Raw genomic sequence first — 19,761 nt, 5'->3', positions numbered from 1 at the left:
CAAATAAAGAATATATCTAACATATAAGCTGCAAAAGATTCACTAATAATAGGGTCTGTGGCTTATAAACTATTCCATATCAACTGCGGGGCAAATGTTTCAAATTTCAAGAAGTACACACTACCATAGTCACCATAACTATTTTTATTACATTACAATAATTAGGAGCAGTACAGTTCATGACAAAAATATTACAAATTTCAGATCACTTCACAGCACATACTCCTATAAACATTTAAAAGTTAATTTTAATTAAAAGAGTGGTCATTTTTAAATTTAATGTTTGATATGACCAACATTCCTAGGTCAGCGCAACCAAATGATGGCAAACAACTGGATCACACTGCATATGTCCCACAAAAAAAAGCACAATGTACAAAATGTGCATGTTTCAGTTTACACTATACAAAAATAGTTAAAATACATTCCAGGTAAACATGTTACATTAAGAAATAGTACTAGTAAGAAATTGGCACTCAAAGGAAAAATGCAAAAGTATTTTCAACATGAAAACACAAGACAGTGGAATTGGAAACTTTTGGATAAAACATTACATAACCCATTTAGCTCTATGGGGAGGGCAACCCTCTGTAATGGACATTTCTGTAAGTTAGAACTTTGTTTTTTCCTAAATTCATCGAAATTGCCTATCATCCCAAACAGGCACTTAAAACTATTAAACTAAAACAGTTATTAATCTAGTTATAACTATTCTTCAAGAACTGATGTAAATATATCTTTAGGAAGAAATAATTTTCATTTTCTGAAGGAATTTACAGCTACCAGTTGTATGCTGTTCAATTTCTCAATGCAGATTTCATGCTACCCAACACTAATACAGAAGTTATTAAATATAAATGCAGTTTTAAAGTAACAGATGGTTTTTTAAAAACCATTAATACAGTTATCAAGAAATTACTTTTTGACAATGGAAATGACAGTTTTTATTGCCTACCAAAAAAGCAATGTGTATTTATTGTTTAGGAAAAAAAAAAATGGTTAGAAGAAAAAAAATCACTGGAACACAAATGAGATGAACTTGTGCAAACTGCAACTGAACATGCCTCACAAAAGTTTCTATATATATTAGGACAAAATTGTGCAATGGTGGCAAAGATTTTGATAACCTGTAAGTTAGGTTCTAAATTCCTATGCAGTGTGACTCAGTTAAAATAGAGCCTAGAATTCCTAATTGGGAATATTCACTCAAATTATACTACATACTTCTGCTATGTTCTTCCACAAACATGTTAATGTCTAAGACTATGTAATTTAGCAATTTTTTCAACTCCAAGGATTTTTGATTTTTATCTTTAAGGCCGTAATAATTACATAGTATTTTTTTCTAGGATTATCGCTCCCCTTTTAAAATCTCTACAAAAACAAACCTTTTGTCAAACCATTCAAAATTCACATAATAAAGGATGATTACCACTGCCTAAAAAAAGTTGCCCAGCTACATCAAAAAATTCAAGAGTCCTAAAAATCCCTCAGTTATGCACTGCAATTCCTGAAGTATGGCCATTTCTTTCTCTTGTGTAGAAACAAGAGGAAGTACTATATAAAGTCTTAACACACTATCTAGATAATGTTCCATAAACTTGTAGTTTAGCATAGCATTTCAGAAATTGGACTGAATTTTACACAGAAGTTTCCTTTTCTGTGAATTAGTTCAGGCATCTGTTTATTCATACCCAGATAAATAAAACTATTTTTGAATTCAATATTTAAGTCTATTTTAATTATGATACAGAGACCAACTAGAATGTTACACACTTGGGAATTTTAATGTTATCATCTGACACACGATTTAATGTATACTACAATTGTCCCAATAAAGTCACATAATTATCCCAAATAAAAAATATAGTCAAGTTTACTCCCTTAAAATAATGAAGTAAAGTGATTTATATAAAGTAGCTTGATTAAACAGCTTTATTGGAATCAGAGCGAAACAATTATTTTAGAACTGGAAGAAACCTTAGAGACCATATCCCTTCTTTGCAAAACTAAAATATGCATTATCTTATCTCTGGGTCATGTGCAAATGCCTCACTAAGATTACAGACCACTCTAAAATATCAGCACTACTTAAGGATAGGAATTAGGTCTCTTGTTGGGGATACTATGTAGTATCCCCACTGCCTTGTGCAGTACCTGGCATCCAATAGGCACTCAAATATTTGCTGGATAAATGAATTCTGCTAAAAAGCTTTATGAATTAAATTTTAAAGTATTTTTCATTGTAAGAAGATTTTACTTATTAAAATAATGGAATGTATCACTGCTACCAGGTCTAGTCCTAGTTTTAGACTATCTAAGGAATCTTTCAGTATTTATTAATTAAATTTATTAAATTCTTCTACTGGATAGGGTCTGTCTATTCTTAGCAGGTATGAAAAATCCTACTTTTCCTACTTAGCCACTAGTCGACCAGGTAGCAAAGAGATGATGTTCAAAGGGTCAAAATTAAATTGCTATAGCTACCACCTGAAAATTAGCTATTAGGTCAAATCCTACTACAGTATCTGTCAGATTATGTTGAGCCTGAACAATGTGACTTGATGGGAAGCCTTCAGGGAGATACCCAAAGCAGCAATAAATTTTGAGGTTAGGGGAATTAGAAGAAAGTCATGTGGCATGTAGAAGGGTAGGCAGGCAAGATGACACTAATATGGGAGAGGAGTACTGCTACTGGAGAACAGAGAGTCAAAAATAAACTTCACCTCTTGCACAACTTTGTCTAAGACTGGCGCTGAAGATAACACAGGTAAAAAGTTACAGATTGTGCTGAGATTGACAAATCGGTATATCCTTATGTAAACTGAAGGTAAATCACATAGTTGTAATGCTAGCTAAGCCTGAGATGACTTCTTTTAACATGAAGAAATGGATAGTAAGTGATTTGCCCAAAACTGAAATTGTAAAAGACATGTAACTAGAATCTAAGTCACCTTCCTCCTAGTCCAGTGATACTTTCACCTCAACACACCATCTCACTTGAGATATTTAAAAACACATTTTAAACGCACTGAAAGAATCACTGTTATTAATTTATTATTTAAGCATTAGATATTCTTAAATACGGACCATACTTGCAAAGTGTGTATGAAATGTTACTTTAGCCAGTGTTGAGAACTAGCCAATACTAAAGATTTTGAAACTTTTTCACTTCATTGTTTTAAAAAAAAAATTAAAGTCTTGCCACCCCTACCCCAAAATCTTAATTGAAATGTTTTTAAAAAGTTCTATTGGTTGTTTTTTTTTTAAACCAAAGTGATGTTCCTGATCTGTCAGCAGGACCACCACATAGTGAGGATGCATCTTATCCAAACTCTCCTCATCCCCATTTCTGATCACCCAATTCATGACAACACTGGGAGACCACAGGGATGCCAGTCCATACTATGAAACTCTTAATGAAGCTCAAAGATTTACACAAAGCCTGGCCTTGCAACCTTGGTCTCTTTAACATCTACTAAAGCTAACTGGCCCAAATAATCTTTAACGTCACTACCAGAATTAAAACTATTTTCTAAGACCAAAGATCAAGAAAAGATTTAAAGTTATGCTAAGAAAGAGCAATCTGACACAGGGAGACTGTTTAATTCCTATGGGAATTTTTTATACATGTTAAAATGTTTACAATTAATACAAAAATTTAGTAGCATGTAATATAGCCCCAAAATGGTTGCAATAATCCTCATTACATACTGGGTCTGCCTTAACAGGAAAAGCTATTCAGAGTATTATAGGAATTTATCTAATATGGAAAGTAAATGCCTTTTAATATTTTCCATTGCCTTGTATTTTTTTCCATTTTTTTCCCTTTTTATAGAAAAAATATAATATTTTTGGGAGCGTGACTATGACAAATAGCAGTGAAAGATGGAGAAAACCTTTGTGAACAGTGTTAACTTTACATTCATTAAGGGTGACTGAAACTATAGGACATTATACCTACAAGATGAATCTACAAGAAGCCCATAAATTCATGTTCCCTCAATGTTTCAGTAAAACCAATCATGAAATCTCAACTGAAGTTATAATTAGTAATTAATCCATGTATGTGACTAGATAAAACACAGAATAGGGATGATTCGAAAGCTTCATTAATTTGTTTCACATCAAAGTTCACAATTGGTTAAGAAAAATAGGAAGTAATCAACTGCATGCACCAAAAACCCCAAGACCAAAATCTCAGGTATTCAGTTTCTTTTTCACAGGCATTGCTAGTTCAAAAACCAAAACTCAGGGAATACTGGCACTTAGAGGAAAAAAAGTTTCCACTGTCATTTTAAAATAAGCATTCAAGATAAAAGCTTAACAGTTCAGATGGAGCAGAAAATTAGGTAATGCTAAAACAAATGCTAATAATTTAGTGTAATGTACAAAAATTACCACTTTTACTTAAGTATGCCTTAAGAAAAAAGTACAAATTGTATTTACATAATTATACACTTTGTCTTTGACTTCTTTTTCTTCTTTTTACCATCTTTGCTCATCTTTTCTTTATGTTTTCGAATTTCTCGAACTAATGTATAGAAGGCATCATCAACACCCTGAAACACATGACAAATATTAAAATGTGAGTACATATAATGGATTGAGGTATATAGATAACAGAAAGGATATGTAACTACTGGAAACACTAATACTGATAAAGAGTAAGGACACTTTACATTTTTCTTTAGGCAACTGAATATATGTATCAGACTTTTATTCTTAAAATGTCTTCTTCATGAATATTTCATCAATATCATAAATAGGAACACTTTCACTTTTGTGAAAATCAAATGTACACAATCTTACATAAACTAAACAAATAAATTTTTCCCAGAACTTAACTTTGCTACTCATTTTTCCATATTGGCATACTTTGTCACCAAAATCCAAATGCACTTGTGTTTTTCTGTGTGTGAATATATATTTACACTTAATTATCCCGGAGCTTCTAGATATTAGATATAAGCCATGCAAGTATATATTATTTTCATAAATACTCAGTAACAATATTTGAGCTCTGGGTTCAATACTTACTTAAATCCATTAGATTTAAATAATCCCCAGGAAATAAATATTCAAATATCCTTTCAGCTTTCAAATAATATATATTAAGGCATAGTTTCAATTCAATACTTAACATATAGAAACTTAAAGTTGATTCCAAAGACAAGACACAATAGTTCGAAAAATGTAATACCTCAGATTTGTAAAGAAATGAGCTAAATCATTTAAATGGTGGTGTAGTTACCAATTTGGAGTAGATTCTCTTTTATATATTATTGTTTTAGTTTCTGTTTAATACATTATGTATTCAAAAGTTTGCCATAATAAGCCAAATTGCTGTATCTTCAAAGAAATTTTCATTTGGTCATTTTGATACATCTATTCCTGATCAAAGCAAGGTGTATAAGTAAGTAATGGCTGAAAGTGATTTCAAGTCAGAATTTTTATCCTAATAATTCATAAGGTAGAAAATGGCACTCTGAAAGTGGTAGCAGAACAGATTTTAACCCTGCAATATTGAAATTATACAATGCACAGACGTCAATTCCTGTCATGACCCCATTAAAAAGCAAGTTAAATATAACAGCAAAATAAAAAACTGAAGAAAACAAATTTCAAAAAGTATGATCCTCTATGTATTTTAAAATCTGTTCAACGGAAATAGTAATTATTTTTAAGCCTGTTAACCTAATGATGCTTTCAAACAGAGACACTAGAGGGAGTCCTAAGAACAAATACCCAGCAAATAAAGCTGTATAAATCAAGCTACTTTAAGAACAATGAAAATTGGGTTTTTACTCATCTTAACCACTTCTGTTGAATATTCATATAAATGCACTCATTAAGTTATATTATCTTGAACATAATTTAAAATTTAAAAACTTAACAGTGATATGATTTCTCCTTTACTGCACTACTAAGATCTTTTACAGTTAATATTTCAAAATAATAAAATTAATTCAGGGCATTTTCATTCAAGTTACATTTAACTAATTTTCACAACAGATCTAAAAATCAGAAAAATATTATCACTATTTCTAAAGAAACACAGAGCAGGAATGACAGGCTTGCTCAGGTTTAAATAGAGTTGTAGGGGTGCCTGGATGGCTCAGTTGGTTAAACAGACTCTTGATTCTGGTTCAGGTCATGATCTGGGGGTCACAAGATCAAGCCCCACCACGGGCTCCGCCCTGAGCGCAGAGTATGCTTGAGATTCTCTCTCTTCCTCTCCCTCTGTCCTTCCCCCGCACCCCCCACTCTCTCTCTCTCTCTCTCTAAGGGGCACCTGGGTGGCTCAGTCGGTTAAGCATCCAACTCTTGATTTCAGCTCAGGCCATGATCTCGGGGTCCTGGGACCCGCATCAAGGTCTCCTCTCAGCAGGGAGTCTGCTTGAGGATTTCTCTCTCTCTCTCTCTCCCACTGCCCCTTCTCCCCGTTCTCTCTCTCTAAAATAAATAAATCTTGAAAAAAATAAATTAAATCTTTTAATATGTAAATAAATAAATAGTTCTGGATAAAAAACAGAGTTTTTGTGTGAAGTCTAGTTAAAAAAGTCCCCAATAAAACACCCAAACTGCACTCAACTGATGTTCTCCACTTTCTGATTATCATTCATTACTGATACACATATGCTTTTTCTTTACCCAAAGGAGAGAGGAAAAGTGATAAAATATAATTTTTCAGCAATACAATCAAGGCTTAATTATATAAACCTTCATGCTAACACTTTTAACACATAAAAAGCAAAAACTTCCAATGATATAATAAAGAATAATTATTTTATAGCTCACCAACCCAACTAATTTATAATCATAAATCCTTAGAATGGTATGGAATCTTAAAAGAGGATCTAGTCCAACTCCCCCACCCTTCACAAATGCCCTTTGATCACACACACAAGCTTATGTCGTCTACCCCACTTCAATTGCTTTTATAATGAAGAAAAATGTCAATGATACTAAAATGGTGAAGCAGATAAAATGAAAAACCATGATATGGATATAGAGAAGACACATTCTAAGGTGAAAACGACACAAGTATTTAGGAGACAATGAAAACAGAACTGTTAACATTACCTTCTTCAAAGACTCTGACAAATACTTTAGGTTAATACTGCATTCTTTCTTAATATTGAACTTTTTAATGTAACTTACTAAAATTAAATAATTTCAAAGATTAGGGATAGGTTATAATTAGTAGAAACAGGGCACTAAATTCCTTTTTTCCATATGGGAATTAGTCATTTTCATATACATATATAAAAGACAAAAATATTACCCCAGTAATTTTGCTGAAACCCAACCATTTTAGGACGAAGAAAAACTAATTTGTATATATTTATTACTGTCAATTTAATTTTATAAAACTATTTTATTTAAAATTTTAAGTATTAGCAAGTACATTTTATTTAAATGCTTTCCATGCCCACTGAAGAAACAAGGACTTAATTTATCATGCCCACCAACTGACATTCACACTACATAGTCACAAATAAGAAATCAGAAAATGATGTGCTTCCACCTTTGTTTTAAACAAAAGTTAAACTGTAAAATTTATTTTATTGTACTTTAAAAATCACCTCTAGTAAGACAATAGGAGGAGAAAATAAAAAAACCCACCACCTAAATCTGGTCATGGCTACTGTTATTTAAAAAGTTTAACTTCTCAATTACATTGTAATGTTAAATTTTATCAGAACTTCTAAATTAAGATATTTGTCCTATACAATGATACTCAAACAATATTGAGTTCATAAATTTCAATAAAAATTAATGCCAGTCATGCTTTATTTCTTCTTCTGAGGTTAGCAGATTAGTATAACAGCTATCTTTTGGGACTGAGTCTATTCAGATGTACATTTTATGCTTTTGGGAGATACACTAATTACTTCAGACCTTATATCCACATAATAAAAACTACTGAGTGAAATCTTTTCTGAGCAAGACCAAATTTGGTAATTGGTTTAGAAAGGAAAACTGGGGCACCTGGGTGGCTCAGTCAGTTAAGAGTCCAACTCTTGATTTGGGCTCAGGTCATGATCTCAGGGTTGTGAGATGGGGAGCCCTGTGTCAGGCTCCACGTCAGCATAGAGTCTCTCTCTCCCTCTCCCCGACTGCGTGCATGCCCAAGCGCATGCACATGCTCTCTAAAATAAATAACTCAATCTAAAAAAAAAAAAAGGAAACAAATTCCACTCAGTAAATCCAAATGGGCAGCTATTATGTGCCAGGAATCTTGTTAGGCCATCATCACGCAAGGATTGAAAATACATGATTCTGGCTAAGATTCTACTGTATAGGAAGCAAACATAAAAGAGCTTATTTCAATTTAACATGGCAAGCATGTAACAGTTAAGAACAGTATATTGGGAATACACAGGAAAGGCATTATGCCTAGTCTAAGGCTATAAAGATTCTTGGAGAATAAACAACCATGAAAAAATGTTAGCTAATTAATAAGACTATGGATAAAGATAATGGCATTCCAACCAAAAGCAACAGCCAAGACTCAAGGGAAGGTAAGAAATAACGTGGTGTTCAAGTAAGGACAAAAAAAAAAAAAATCAACAAAAGAAAACTTCAGGCAGGCGCCTGGGTGGCTCAGTTGGTTAAGCGACTGCCTTCGGCTCAGGTCATGATCCTGGAGTCCTGGGATCGAGTCCCACATCGGGCTCCCTGCTCAGCAGGGAATCTGCTTCTCCCTCTGACCCTCTTCCCTCTCGTGCTCTCTCTCTCTCAAATAAATAAAATTAAAAAAAAAAAAAAGAAAACTTCAGGCAAGGAGTTTTTAGGGATAAAGCCAAAGGCTAGGAGGGTAGAAAGATGTTAAAAGACTATACAACATACTATGAAGTTTGAGATTTTACTCCATAGGTAACAGGAAATCAGTGACTGGACTTAAAGAAAAAAGAATGACATTTCTTTTAAGTGTATCTCTCCAGTTGCACTGTGAATAAAGGCAGCAACAGATAAGTCAAATAAGAGAATATAACAGTCCCAGCAAGAAATGACAGGAACCTGAACTAATGATGTGATAAAAGTCAAAATATAACATCAAAGGAATTTGTGGTTGCCTCCAAATGAGAGTGCAAAAGAGGGATGTCAGAGTCATCCCAAGACTCCCAGGTTTCTTACTTGGGTAAAAAAATGATGCTGATGCCACTGAGTTAGAGAACACAGGCAGAGTAAGTACCTGCTTGCAGAATGTCCAAAAGAAAGAATACATTGTAAGAGTGGGTCCTTCCCCACCCCTGGACCATTCAACCTTACTCTCTATACAGTTTCCTTCCTTTTTTCTTTCTAGACCCAATGACAAATGTAGTCCACAGCTACCAAAACTGCATCAATTATAATTAACATGCATTAGATTAAAAATAAATGTACTAATTATGGAAATAAACTACCTATTTCTTATCTTTTAATACTTCAAATCAGAATCCCACACCTAGGTAGTTCTAATGTGGTTGCTACTTTGTTACCTTTGAAAGACATCTGCTTTCGGCCAAAATTAATATGCTGAACTTACCAGATTACATTACAATGCATTTTTTAATTTTCACACAGCCAGGAGTCTTTTCTTCTTTGTTGATTTTTTTCAATCTGTATTGTCGGATCTCTCTCACCAATGTATAAAAAGCATCCTCCACTCTCTGCATTGTAAAACAAAACTTTAAAGTCTGTTCCATTGGTAATAGTAATTTATTGGGACAGCCTTGTGTAAGAAGTTTGAAATTATGACCTTCACTTGGGAATTTCTTTTTAAAACAGACATCAGATTGTCTGAGTAAAACTGGGGATGCAGTTTTAAAATATGGGCTTGAATCCTGGTTTGTTCTTTAAAATCATTTTTGTTTTATAATGGAATTAGAATTCTAAAAATTTTTAATTAGGAATTAGGGGAGATTATAAAAAACCTAGGCACATATATTAGTATCTGTGTATCAATTAATGCAATCATTTTAGTTCACTAGTCATGGAATTAATCAAAGCTTAACCTCAAGTTAGATTTAAATTATTTGACTTAGGAAAAACAAGCATCCCTACCTCTCCCACCTTCCCCTACCTGGGGAATGAGGAGAAAAATGGTACAAATGGGATGTTTAAAGTTAAAAGCACACACACACCACACACACCACACACACATAGAAAATACCTCAAAATAAAGTTGGGTCAAGAGACTGGAATATTGAGTTCTATCTGCAATTAAAACACTGTCCAGCCAATTTCTAGAGTCCACAAGTGGAGCTGAAACTGAGACTTTTGCAGGTGGATAGCTACATTATTTAAATAAAAATGCTACATGAGGGCTGTTTACCATAATATGAAAACACCATGAATCGCTTAAAGTACACACACAAAATAGTAACAATGCATTTTGTTTCCTTATAAGAAATATTCTTAAAAATAATTTTTAGAACAGTATCCAATTATACTGGCTTCATACCTTCTATTCTAATTTAAATACTCTAAAGGGAGAAAGGACTTCTGCTTAATGCCATAGTAAGAAAGTTATGACAACAGACACAATCATATATGGCCATATTGAGATCAACAAAGTTTTTAATGTCTTTTTCAGTCCAGAAAAGTGAGCAGTAGCCAAAGGGGATATAGTATTCAGTTAACTGTGCTCCTAGTTTGTCGAAGAAAACATACCACCAAAAGTTGAAGCTTACATCTAAAGATAAATGCATACAAATATTAATCTACATGTACTGATTAATTTAAAAGATTAATAATTGTGTTTATTCTTCTAAAAGAAAATGTAAGTATTTAGAAAGTGTGGTATATTTTATTGCACATTTAATTTTAAGCCTAATCTGTTTTTATATTTTAAAATGAATTACTTACTATGGGGATTGGCATATTTTAACTTTCTGGGATTGGTAACATCAGTCTTTCTATGAACCAAATGTGACAAAATGGACCCAGTACCTAGAAAGCTAAGATATATATCAAAAATATGATTTGTAGGTTTAAATTCAATCAGGCACAGAGAATTGACCATTTAAATATTAAATGAAGTAAACCAATAGCTAAGGTTTAATTTTTCCATTCAGAAGTTATCACATATTCATTACCTTTAATAGTTAAGGGGAAAAAAAGGCACCTCAATTCTTTAGGGTATATTAATTTTTATAAATCTCAAGAATATACTAAGAACTGCTTCAGGAGAGTTCAGTAGTTTACCTTTGAAGTAAAACTTTAAAATTCGTAAAATTAAGTTTCAGTTAATAGGCATTTAAATATGTTGTTTATACATTAAAATGTACATCTCAAGTTATTTATAACCATCCAGTGATATATTTCTATTCAGCTATCTAAATACAAAAATCGTAATAGCCCAAGAAAATTTGCATCTCCTTTTTAACGGAATCAATTTACTCAACTAGCTAGCCAGCTAGCTAAGTCAACTACAAAATAAAAATTTCCAGCCATTTTCTAAAATTATTAAATACATTGGTACTTTAAATTAGATAGCCACTGGGCGCCTGGGTGGCTCAGTTGGTTAAGCGACTGCCTTCGGCTCAGGTCATGATCCTGGAGTCCTGGGATCGAGTCCCACATCGGGCTCCCTGCTCAGCAGGGAGTCTGCTTCTCCCACTGACCCTCTTCCCTCTTGTGCTCTCTATCTCTCATTCTCTCTCTCTCAAATAAATAAAATCTTTAAAAAAATAAAAAAATAAAAATAAATAAATTAGATAGCCATTTGTGAATGTATACAAATCTTGTATTTTGTATTTATCATTCTCAAGAGGAAAGCATTTATTACTTTTAAGTCTGTAAAAATTATGTATCAGAAAGTCTCATTACGTAAGATAAATAATTTAGGGCATTAAAATCACTCCTGTAAAACATGTAAAATGTAAAGTGTGAGCTGGCATTTAAGATATTTTCATAAATGACTCTCTTTCAATTCAAAGATCAATGCAATATTATAAAAAATTAAAAATATATATATATACACACACACACTTATATGTGTATACACACACACACACACACACACACACACACACAAACAAACCAGGTAAAAGCTCATGTTTTTTAAGAACGTAAACTGTTATTCCTATTTAAAAAAAAGTTACAAGGTCAGCAAGAGAAGTAGTAAAACATGCTGCGGGGAGAGGACTGGATGTTGGTCCTCCACTAATTTAGCAGAAGCAAATTTTGATTGTAACTTATTACTAAAATCAGTTTGAACATGTCTACTTTTTAATTGTGTGCATCCCCATCACCAGTACAGAATATATGATTTTTGTTTCCAGCAATGCAGAGAGAAAATTGGAGGCCAATAATTAAAAAGAAGAGATTACTACCCACCACCAAGAATTCAGCATTAGGGCCTGAGTGGCTAAGATAATTAACACTGAGAAATAGTTCTTCCAGAGTGACTCTGGTCATTTCTTATTTTTACTAAGAGGAAATTATATTAGATTTTAAAGAGTCAGCTATTTACCATATTTTCTCAGATTTAAATTATTTCTCATTTCTTGATAATATGCTTTAAAAGTCATATGACATCAAAAGAACATTATTTATCCTTGTGTGTACCTTAAGCCACTGGCACTACTGAAGAACACTGGTTTCATACTCCAAAATGTGTAAGTAATTTTTGAAGACAAAGTGTAGCTGAAACAGATTTTCAATACCCACTGAGCTAGCTGCTAAGCTCTTAACTGGCACTCAATGATTTATTCTTGAGAATATGGCTTATTGCCACATACATTCATTTTCAAACATCACTTACTAAACTTTCAGAATAACTGAAAATATGTAGGAACAAAAGTGTACAAGTTCATATGTGTAAACTGTTTTTAAATCAAGAGATTTGACAATAATTTCAGCTCAGCTATTATCTGAAAACACACTTGTGAGACTAAGGAAACAGAGCATTCCATAACAGAAAAGAAACTGTCAACAAATAGCATCATCCTATATTCTGGTGCCTATAATGCTTTCACTAAATGATTTCATTCTAAACAAGTTCCTGTTGAGTGGCCTATTATCAAGAAAAATTCTTGAAAACACTTTCAAGGAAATAACACTTCAAATACCCTCAACAGAGACAGATACAAGACAACTAGCTTTCTTGGGGGACAGGAATGGGATAAACTAGATGTATTCTTAAAAAAAATTCTGTATTCATGAATTTCTCAAGAAACCTTGCCAAACTATAGTCCATCTCAGGTACTACTGAAATGCAGCAATACCACTAACTTGGGAGGTTATGCATGGTGCCCACAGCAAGTGCTCGGTTACTGTTTTATTTTTAACTCATAAAAAAGCTAAAGTTCAAAATATTTATCTCATGTACACAAACTCAACTACTAACAAACAAAAATACATAAGGAGATTTTTTATTTGGCTTGCTTCAAAACAATCTGATCAAAAGCTTTCTTTAATACAGGTCTTCTAACAACCAATTTTAAGTATCTAGAAATTAACAAAAACCAGGAAATTAATCACTCAACATTTTCAAATCTGTAAAGCTAATTTTCACATTATGCTCAAACTGAGACCTCCAGGAAGTAAAAAAGCTGAATCAGGAGTAGCAGATACGCTAAGAATTCTGCTTCTGTCATCCACTTTCCTGAACCCTCCCCAATTCTGATTTTAGCAGACTGGAAAACACACAGCTGATTACCATGGTGTCAATGTTTTGGTTTCAACAGTCTTTGCCAACACTGCATGCACTGCCCAATGAGGCCAGAAAAATCTGGCATTTACTAAACTACCCAGATAAATGTGAAGTAGGTGGCAGTCTTTATATACTTGGAACACAGGGGCCACATAAAGCATAGTAGCAGAAAATAAAAATTACTCTGGCCTTTCAGATGTGGACTAAAATATTGTAAAAAATATATAATTCATTATATTCTAACCCAAATAATGGGCTTTTTTAAAACTACAAAGTAATTTCATAAAATATATATTCTGCAGTCCTATCTTAAAAAGTACTAGAGTAAAACTCCTATTTCCCTTTCATAGAGTATCTGTTTTATTTTAAAATTACTACTGTTAGCCTGTAAAATTTAAGTCTAAAGTCTGACCTAATTTCTAGCATCTAATCAAACAATACAGTTCCCCCAGAGAATCAGGGATCAGCACACTACAGCCTGCAGGCCAAATGTAGCCACAGCCTATTTTTTGTACTGGCCACAGTTAAGAATGATTTTTTTGCATTTTTAAAGTGTTATAAGAAAATAAACTGCAACAGATATCACTATGGCCTCCAGAGTTTAAAACACTTATTATCTGGTCCTTCTAAATGAATGTCTTTTTCCTACCAACCTGAATATAAATAATTCTTAGTTTTGTGTTTTAGGTTCATGCTCAAGACTAAAACTTAGGGTATGAAGCAAGTAGCTGCTGATAAAATTCAACAAGAGTATGCATATTTAGTTTGCTCAAACAACAAATAATAGCAGATAAGTAACAAAATACTCTGCAGAAAATAGGGCTTCAAATTTTCACAAAAACTGGAAACGTAAAATTTATAAAAATTTACATATATCCTCCACAATTACTTGGAATAGCTTTTTAAAGTCTTCCAAAAGCATGCAAATATCAAATAATTTCAACAGAGAAAGACTGAATAAACTTTTGAAAGGCAAATCAACAAGTCCATGAGATAAAGAGAAATCAAAGATCAGAAACTTAAGTATCTATAGTTTAGCAACAAATTATATAAAGATATAAAGTAGGTTATAAATATAAGAAAAGCTGAGCATTAGAAGAAATAAAGTACTACAAGTATTCTTTCATATTACTCTATATTTTAGATGATCTACATAAATGTCAACAAAGCAAATTTAAATTAATCTACTTCCATATCATACATACTACATTCACACTCCATACCCCCCCCAAAAAAACTGTAAAAGCTACAAAATCTACTTTAAAAGGAATCCAGGTAATTTTCTGATTATTATGAATGCTGTGGTATATTAAAGCATTAACGTCAAACACTAAGAATAAACTGTACTTCTTAGGTAGTAACTATACAACAAGAAAGAAGACACAGCTATTTTAGGCTCTTAAAGTAGAGGGCAACATTGTCAGAATAACAGACAACTCCTTTTTACTGTCTTCTGTTGTCTTTCTACCCCAAGTGTGGTCCATGTACCAAAATCAGCATCACCTGAGAGCTTGTTAAAATGCAGGACTACAGGTCCCAACCTGAACCCACTGATCAGAATCTGGATTTGAATAAGAAGCCTACTCCATTCATATGCCTATTAAGAAGCCCTGCTCTATTTGCAACCCTTTTAACCACATTAGGCAAAATCAGGTTTTTAATAAAAAGTAAACTAAAATATTAAGTAATGTTGTCTAAAAAGCATCTTTTAAAAGTTACAAATAGTGCAAGTTAATAAAATGTAATGGTATGATTTAGTAGTAGGCAGTACGTTGACAAGTATTTTCAGTAACGTTCCTTGTATTTTACATTTTCATAAAAAAATGTTGGGAGAAAAGTTATAAATATTATAATCATGTTTTCTGAGTACATCCTCTATAAGGCAAATCAAGAAGTCTGGTTAGAGAAGACCAGTAAAAAGAAGACAAAAACCAAACTTTTCCCAGTCTCTGGGACCTGGGAATGGATTTGAATGCAATCTCAATTCAATCTAATTCACTTCTCAATATAGAAGTGCTATATACCAACTTCCTCAACCTATAAATCAGGCTTTAGAATGAGATATTTGTACTATAATCAAACTATAGAAATTCAGCTTTTAATCCCTCCAAAAAAGACTTAAAATAGAATTCACTGTTTCTTCAGTGTGTATCAGATTTGTACAATCAGGAAGCAGTACATATGATCTTCCACTAGCGAAACAGACATATACACTAGCTGAATGATGGTTTACTTTAAAATTTTTATCCCTTTATAAATTCAGTGAAAGTTACAAATACCTGTTTTTATGTTTAAACATGTAATGAGTTGTTCATCAGTTTTCTTACTAGCATTACAGAAGTTAAATTCCACAAAATTGTTTTTCTGGGTCACAGGTACATGTTACTAGCAAAGCCCAAAACAAACGTTCAACTTGTATGGAATATAAAATTGATCAATTTCTCAGTATATGAAAATTATATTCCATCATATCGTTATGTATTCCTTTCTAGAATTTTTTCCTGTATGTTAAACTCTCATTTCATACAAATAGGTTAAATAATGTCAACTGAAATTATTTTAACTAGAGAAAAAGTCACTTTCAAAAAGGATAATTTTTGAAACAAAATTGAGTTAATATGCCATTACTTTTTTGTCAGAACAATACAGTAAATGAATAACTGAGAATTTCAATTTGCTTTCTAAATATCCTTTTGCTTTAATGAAAACTTTCTCCAAAAATAAATATATCTTAAAAAAAATTCTACCAAAAGGGGTATGGGGGGATGGGGTGGCTGGGTGATGGCCACTGGGGAATCGGATATGTGTTGTGGTGAGTGCTGTGTATTGTGTAAGATTGACGAATCACAGACCTGTACCCCTGAAACAAATAATACATTATATATTAATGATAAAAGAAAATTTAAAAAATTCTACCAAAATAAAATTCTTCAAACATAATAAAACTTAATCTAGAAACACATGGCATAATACCCTTCCTTCAAAACACTTCTAAAATAGGAATCAGTATTTGTTCCCTTGTTCTTTGACTTTATAAATATAAGTTAAAAAAAAAAATCCCTGTATTTCTTGAATGCTTAATGTAAGATGTGCTGAGCTGAAGAGAAATATTCAATGTGGAAAGAAACCAAAGCCAAAAGTAATACCATGGACATTGGATTAAAAAATGCTGCCTTTCATATCCTTAACTAGAACATTTACCAAATAAACATTGTTTTTTCTATTTTAGCATAATGAAAGAAAAATTAAGTTACATTAAATGATATAACCGTTATGCTATCAGGTATGTACATTTATCAATGTTCTTGCCTTCCTACCCTCAAAATGATGTTACCAGAATGTCAGCAAATTATGATAATTAAAATTTTTTGATATAGGTTTACTGAGAACAGATTCATATTTATTACAATTTTACCTACCTGTCTTGTCTTTGCTGATGTTTCAATAAAAGGAATTCCATAACTTCTTGCTAAGTCCTGAGCCTGTTTTGTGTCTACTGTTCTAGAAGGCAAATCACATTTATTTCCTACTAGGACCATAGGTACATCTTCAGAGTCTTTAACTCTTTTTATTTGTTCTCTGGGGAGGGAAAAAAGAAAAACACATTACAGCAGAGACATTAGTAACAAAATATATCTTTCAAAAATTGTCCATAATTGTCTTATAAAATATGGCTGAAAGAAGACATTTAATATAATCTCTAGTTTCCAACCACACCAAATTTTCCTTGCTTCTCCTTCTATTTATTTTTTTCTCCAATTTAAAGAGAGAATTTCTATGTCCCTTAAAAGATAAAATACCAAAAAAATATGGTAAAACTACAACCTAATAGGTCCATATGCAGGTAGGTCACAATGATAAAACAGAAAATATTGAAAAAATTCTGGGCTAAAAATGTGCTGTGCCTGTTAAAATTATAATCTTAGGAACATATACTATGTTATTAAATGTACATGTATTTATTACAAAAACATGTAAGGATTACAACACTGACATAATTTTCACGTATCTTTCTCAAAAAGGAGAGAACCAAGTGGAAAGATTCTGATTTGTATGTGGATAACACTGACATTACTACACTGTCTATTCTGTTAAAAGTCCTACATGTTGATTTTTTTCAGTAAGATGTGCATAAACTCTAAATTTGGGGTAAAGTTATATTCTTTTACAATTTTAGGTGAATTTCAAAGACAGAGCATGGAATAAGTAGTAGAGAATGGAGTAAGAACTGGTTCAAATTCCCAGTTCCTCTACTCAATAGCTAAGTAACCTTTATAGCTTAACATACTGACACCTATTTACTAGTCTACAAAAACACTGTCACCCATTCAAATTTCTCTCTATCACTAGACTACAAAGAAAACATGCTGTAAGAAATGTATTAAAATGTTACTAACTCATTGTTATAGAACATAGCTAATGAATAGGATATTTAATATGCACTTTGAAAAGAAATAGAATATAAATTATATTTAATACAATAACAATTAAAGTAGTCAATTTTATGCAGATTTGCCAGATTCTTTAAAAACTGTAATTGTTCCAGTATTTCAATCTTTTACAACCTCAGAGTTTGTTTTTCTTAACTATCTAAAGCCAATGTTTATCCAGTTCCAAGAAATTCTACACTATACTCGATTATTTTTAAGGCTATTTCAGTGGTACCACCTCCATTACCTTTTCACATTTTTGTTGATGGTATTCATTTTTATGATGGCTCTAGCTTAAAGCCTTGCAGTGGTTAACAGCACAGGTTTTGAATTCAAACAAGCCTAGGTTTCAATTCCAGCACCACTATCTATGCAATCTGGAACAAGTTACTCAACTGTTCTAATCCTCAAGAACTTCATTTGTAAAACAGAGATATATTACCTACCTCATTATTATTTTAAAATTCAGATTAGATAATTTATGCATGGTAGTCAGCAAAGACTCAACAAATGAAAGATATAATTACTCCTCAATGTCATCTTACTATATTCAATTTAAACCCACCTATAATGGTGAATATCTTCAAAAGATTTAGTATTATTTATGGCAAATACACAAAGAAAGCCCTCCCCAGTCCTCATGTACTGGTCCCTCATTGCACTGTACTCCTCTTGACCTGCTGTGTCGAGAATATCCAAGAGACAGGTTTCTCCATCAATTACTACTTGTTTCCTGTAGGAATCCTAAGAAGGGAGAAACACAGTCTGGATTATTATGGTGCACCTTTTACTTTTAAAAAGGTGTTATATGCAACCCAACAACAAAAAGACAACCCAATTCAAAACGGGGTAAAGGACCTGAATTGACATTCCTCCAAAGAAGATAAACAAATGTCCATTATGCAAATGAAAAGATGCTCAATACATCGTTAGGGAAATGCAAATCAAAACCACAAGGAGCTACCATTTCACACCCATTAGGATGATTATTATTTAAAAAAAGGGGGATGGGGGAAGACAAGTGTTAGCAAGGATGTGGAGAGACTGGAAATTTTATACATTGCTGGTAAAATGGTACAGGCATTGTAGACAAGTTTGGCAGTTCCTCAAAAAAAAAAATAGAACTACCATATGATCCAACATTTCTGTGCCTACATATATAACCAAAAGAATTGAAAGCAGGAAGTCAAACAGATACGTGTATGTCAATGTTCATTGCAGCATTATTTAGAATAGCCAAAATGTAGAATATATACACAGTGGAATGTTATTCAGCCATAAAAAGGAATGAAATTCTACATATGTTATAACACGGAAGAATACTGCAAACATTATGCCAGACACAAAAAAGGGCAAATAACTGTCATTCCACTTATATGAGGTACCTAAAATAGGTAACGTCACAGAGACAAAAAAGTAGAACAGAGGTTACCTGGAACAGGGGGAGAAGGGATTTGAGAATTATTGTTTAATGGACACAGGGTTTCAGTATGGGATGATGAAAAAGTTCTGGAAATAGAGCTACTGGTTGCTCAACATTGTGAATTTACTTAATTCCACTGAACTGTACACTTAAGAATGGCTGCGATGATATATAAGATATGTAAGATATATGTATATATCTTACAATTTAAAAAAGTTTCCAAAAAAGTGTTATGCAGAGATTCAACAATGCAAGTGTTC

At 32.5% G+C, this 19,761-nt stretch overlaps 1 protein-coding gene across 4 annotated transcripts in view; it reads right to left on the bottom strand.

Moving 5' to 3' along the window:
• Window positions 1-128: 128 nt before the first annotated feature.
• Window positions 129-19,761, bottom strand: part of KRAS (KRAS proto-oncogene, GTPase) — a 39,540-nt gene continuing 19,907 nt past the window's right edge. For 3 of the 4 annotated variants that reach the window (XM_027593037.2, XM_027593038.2, XM_027593039.2), the window contains 4 exons: window positions 18,644-18,822; window positions 17,068-17,227; window positions 9,536-9,659; window positions 4,432-4,562 (listed from right to left, as the gene is read on the bottom strand). In XM_027593037.2, coding sequence (XP_027448838.1) covers window positions 9,540-9,659; window positions 17,068-17,227; window positions 18,644-18,822 — 459 coding nt within the window. In that variant the 3' untranslated portion in view covers window positions 4,432-4,562; window positions 9,536-9,539. Of the gene's footprint in view, window positions 4,563-9,535; window positions 9,660-17,067; window positions 17,228-18,643; window positions 18,823-19,761 lie in introns of all 4 variants that reach the window. The other variant, XM_027593040.2, reaches the window with a different exon arrangement.

The sequence above is a fragment of the Zalophus californianus genome, chromosome 9 (genome assembly GCF_009762305.2).
Source record: "Zalophus californianus isolate mZalCal1 chromosome 9, mZalCal1.pri.v2, whole genome shotgun sequence".
NCBI lineage: Eukaryota > Metazoa > Chordata > Mammalia > Carnivora > Otariidae > Zalophus > Zalophus californianus.
Note: the sequence above shows the minus strand (reverse complement) of the source record. Positions and strands in the feature narration are given on the sequence as shown.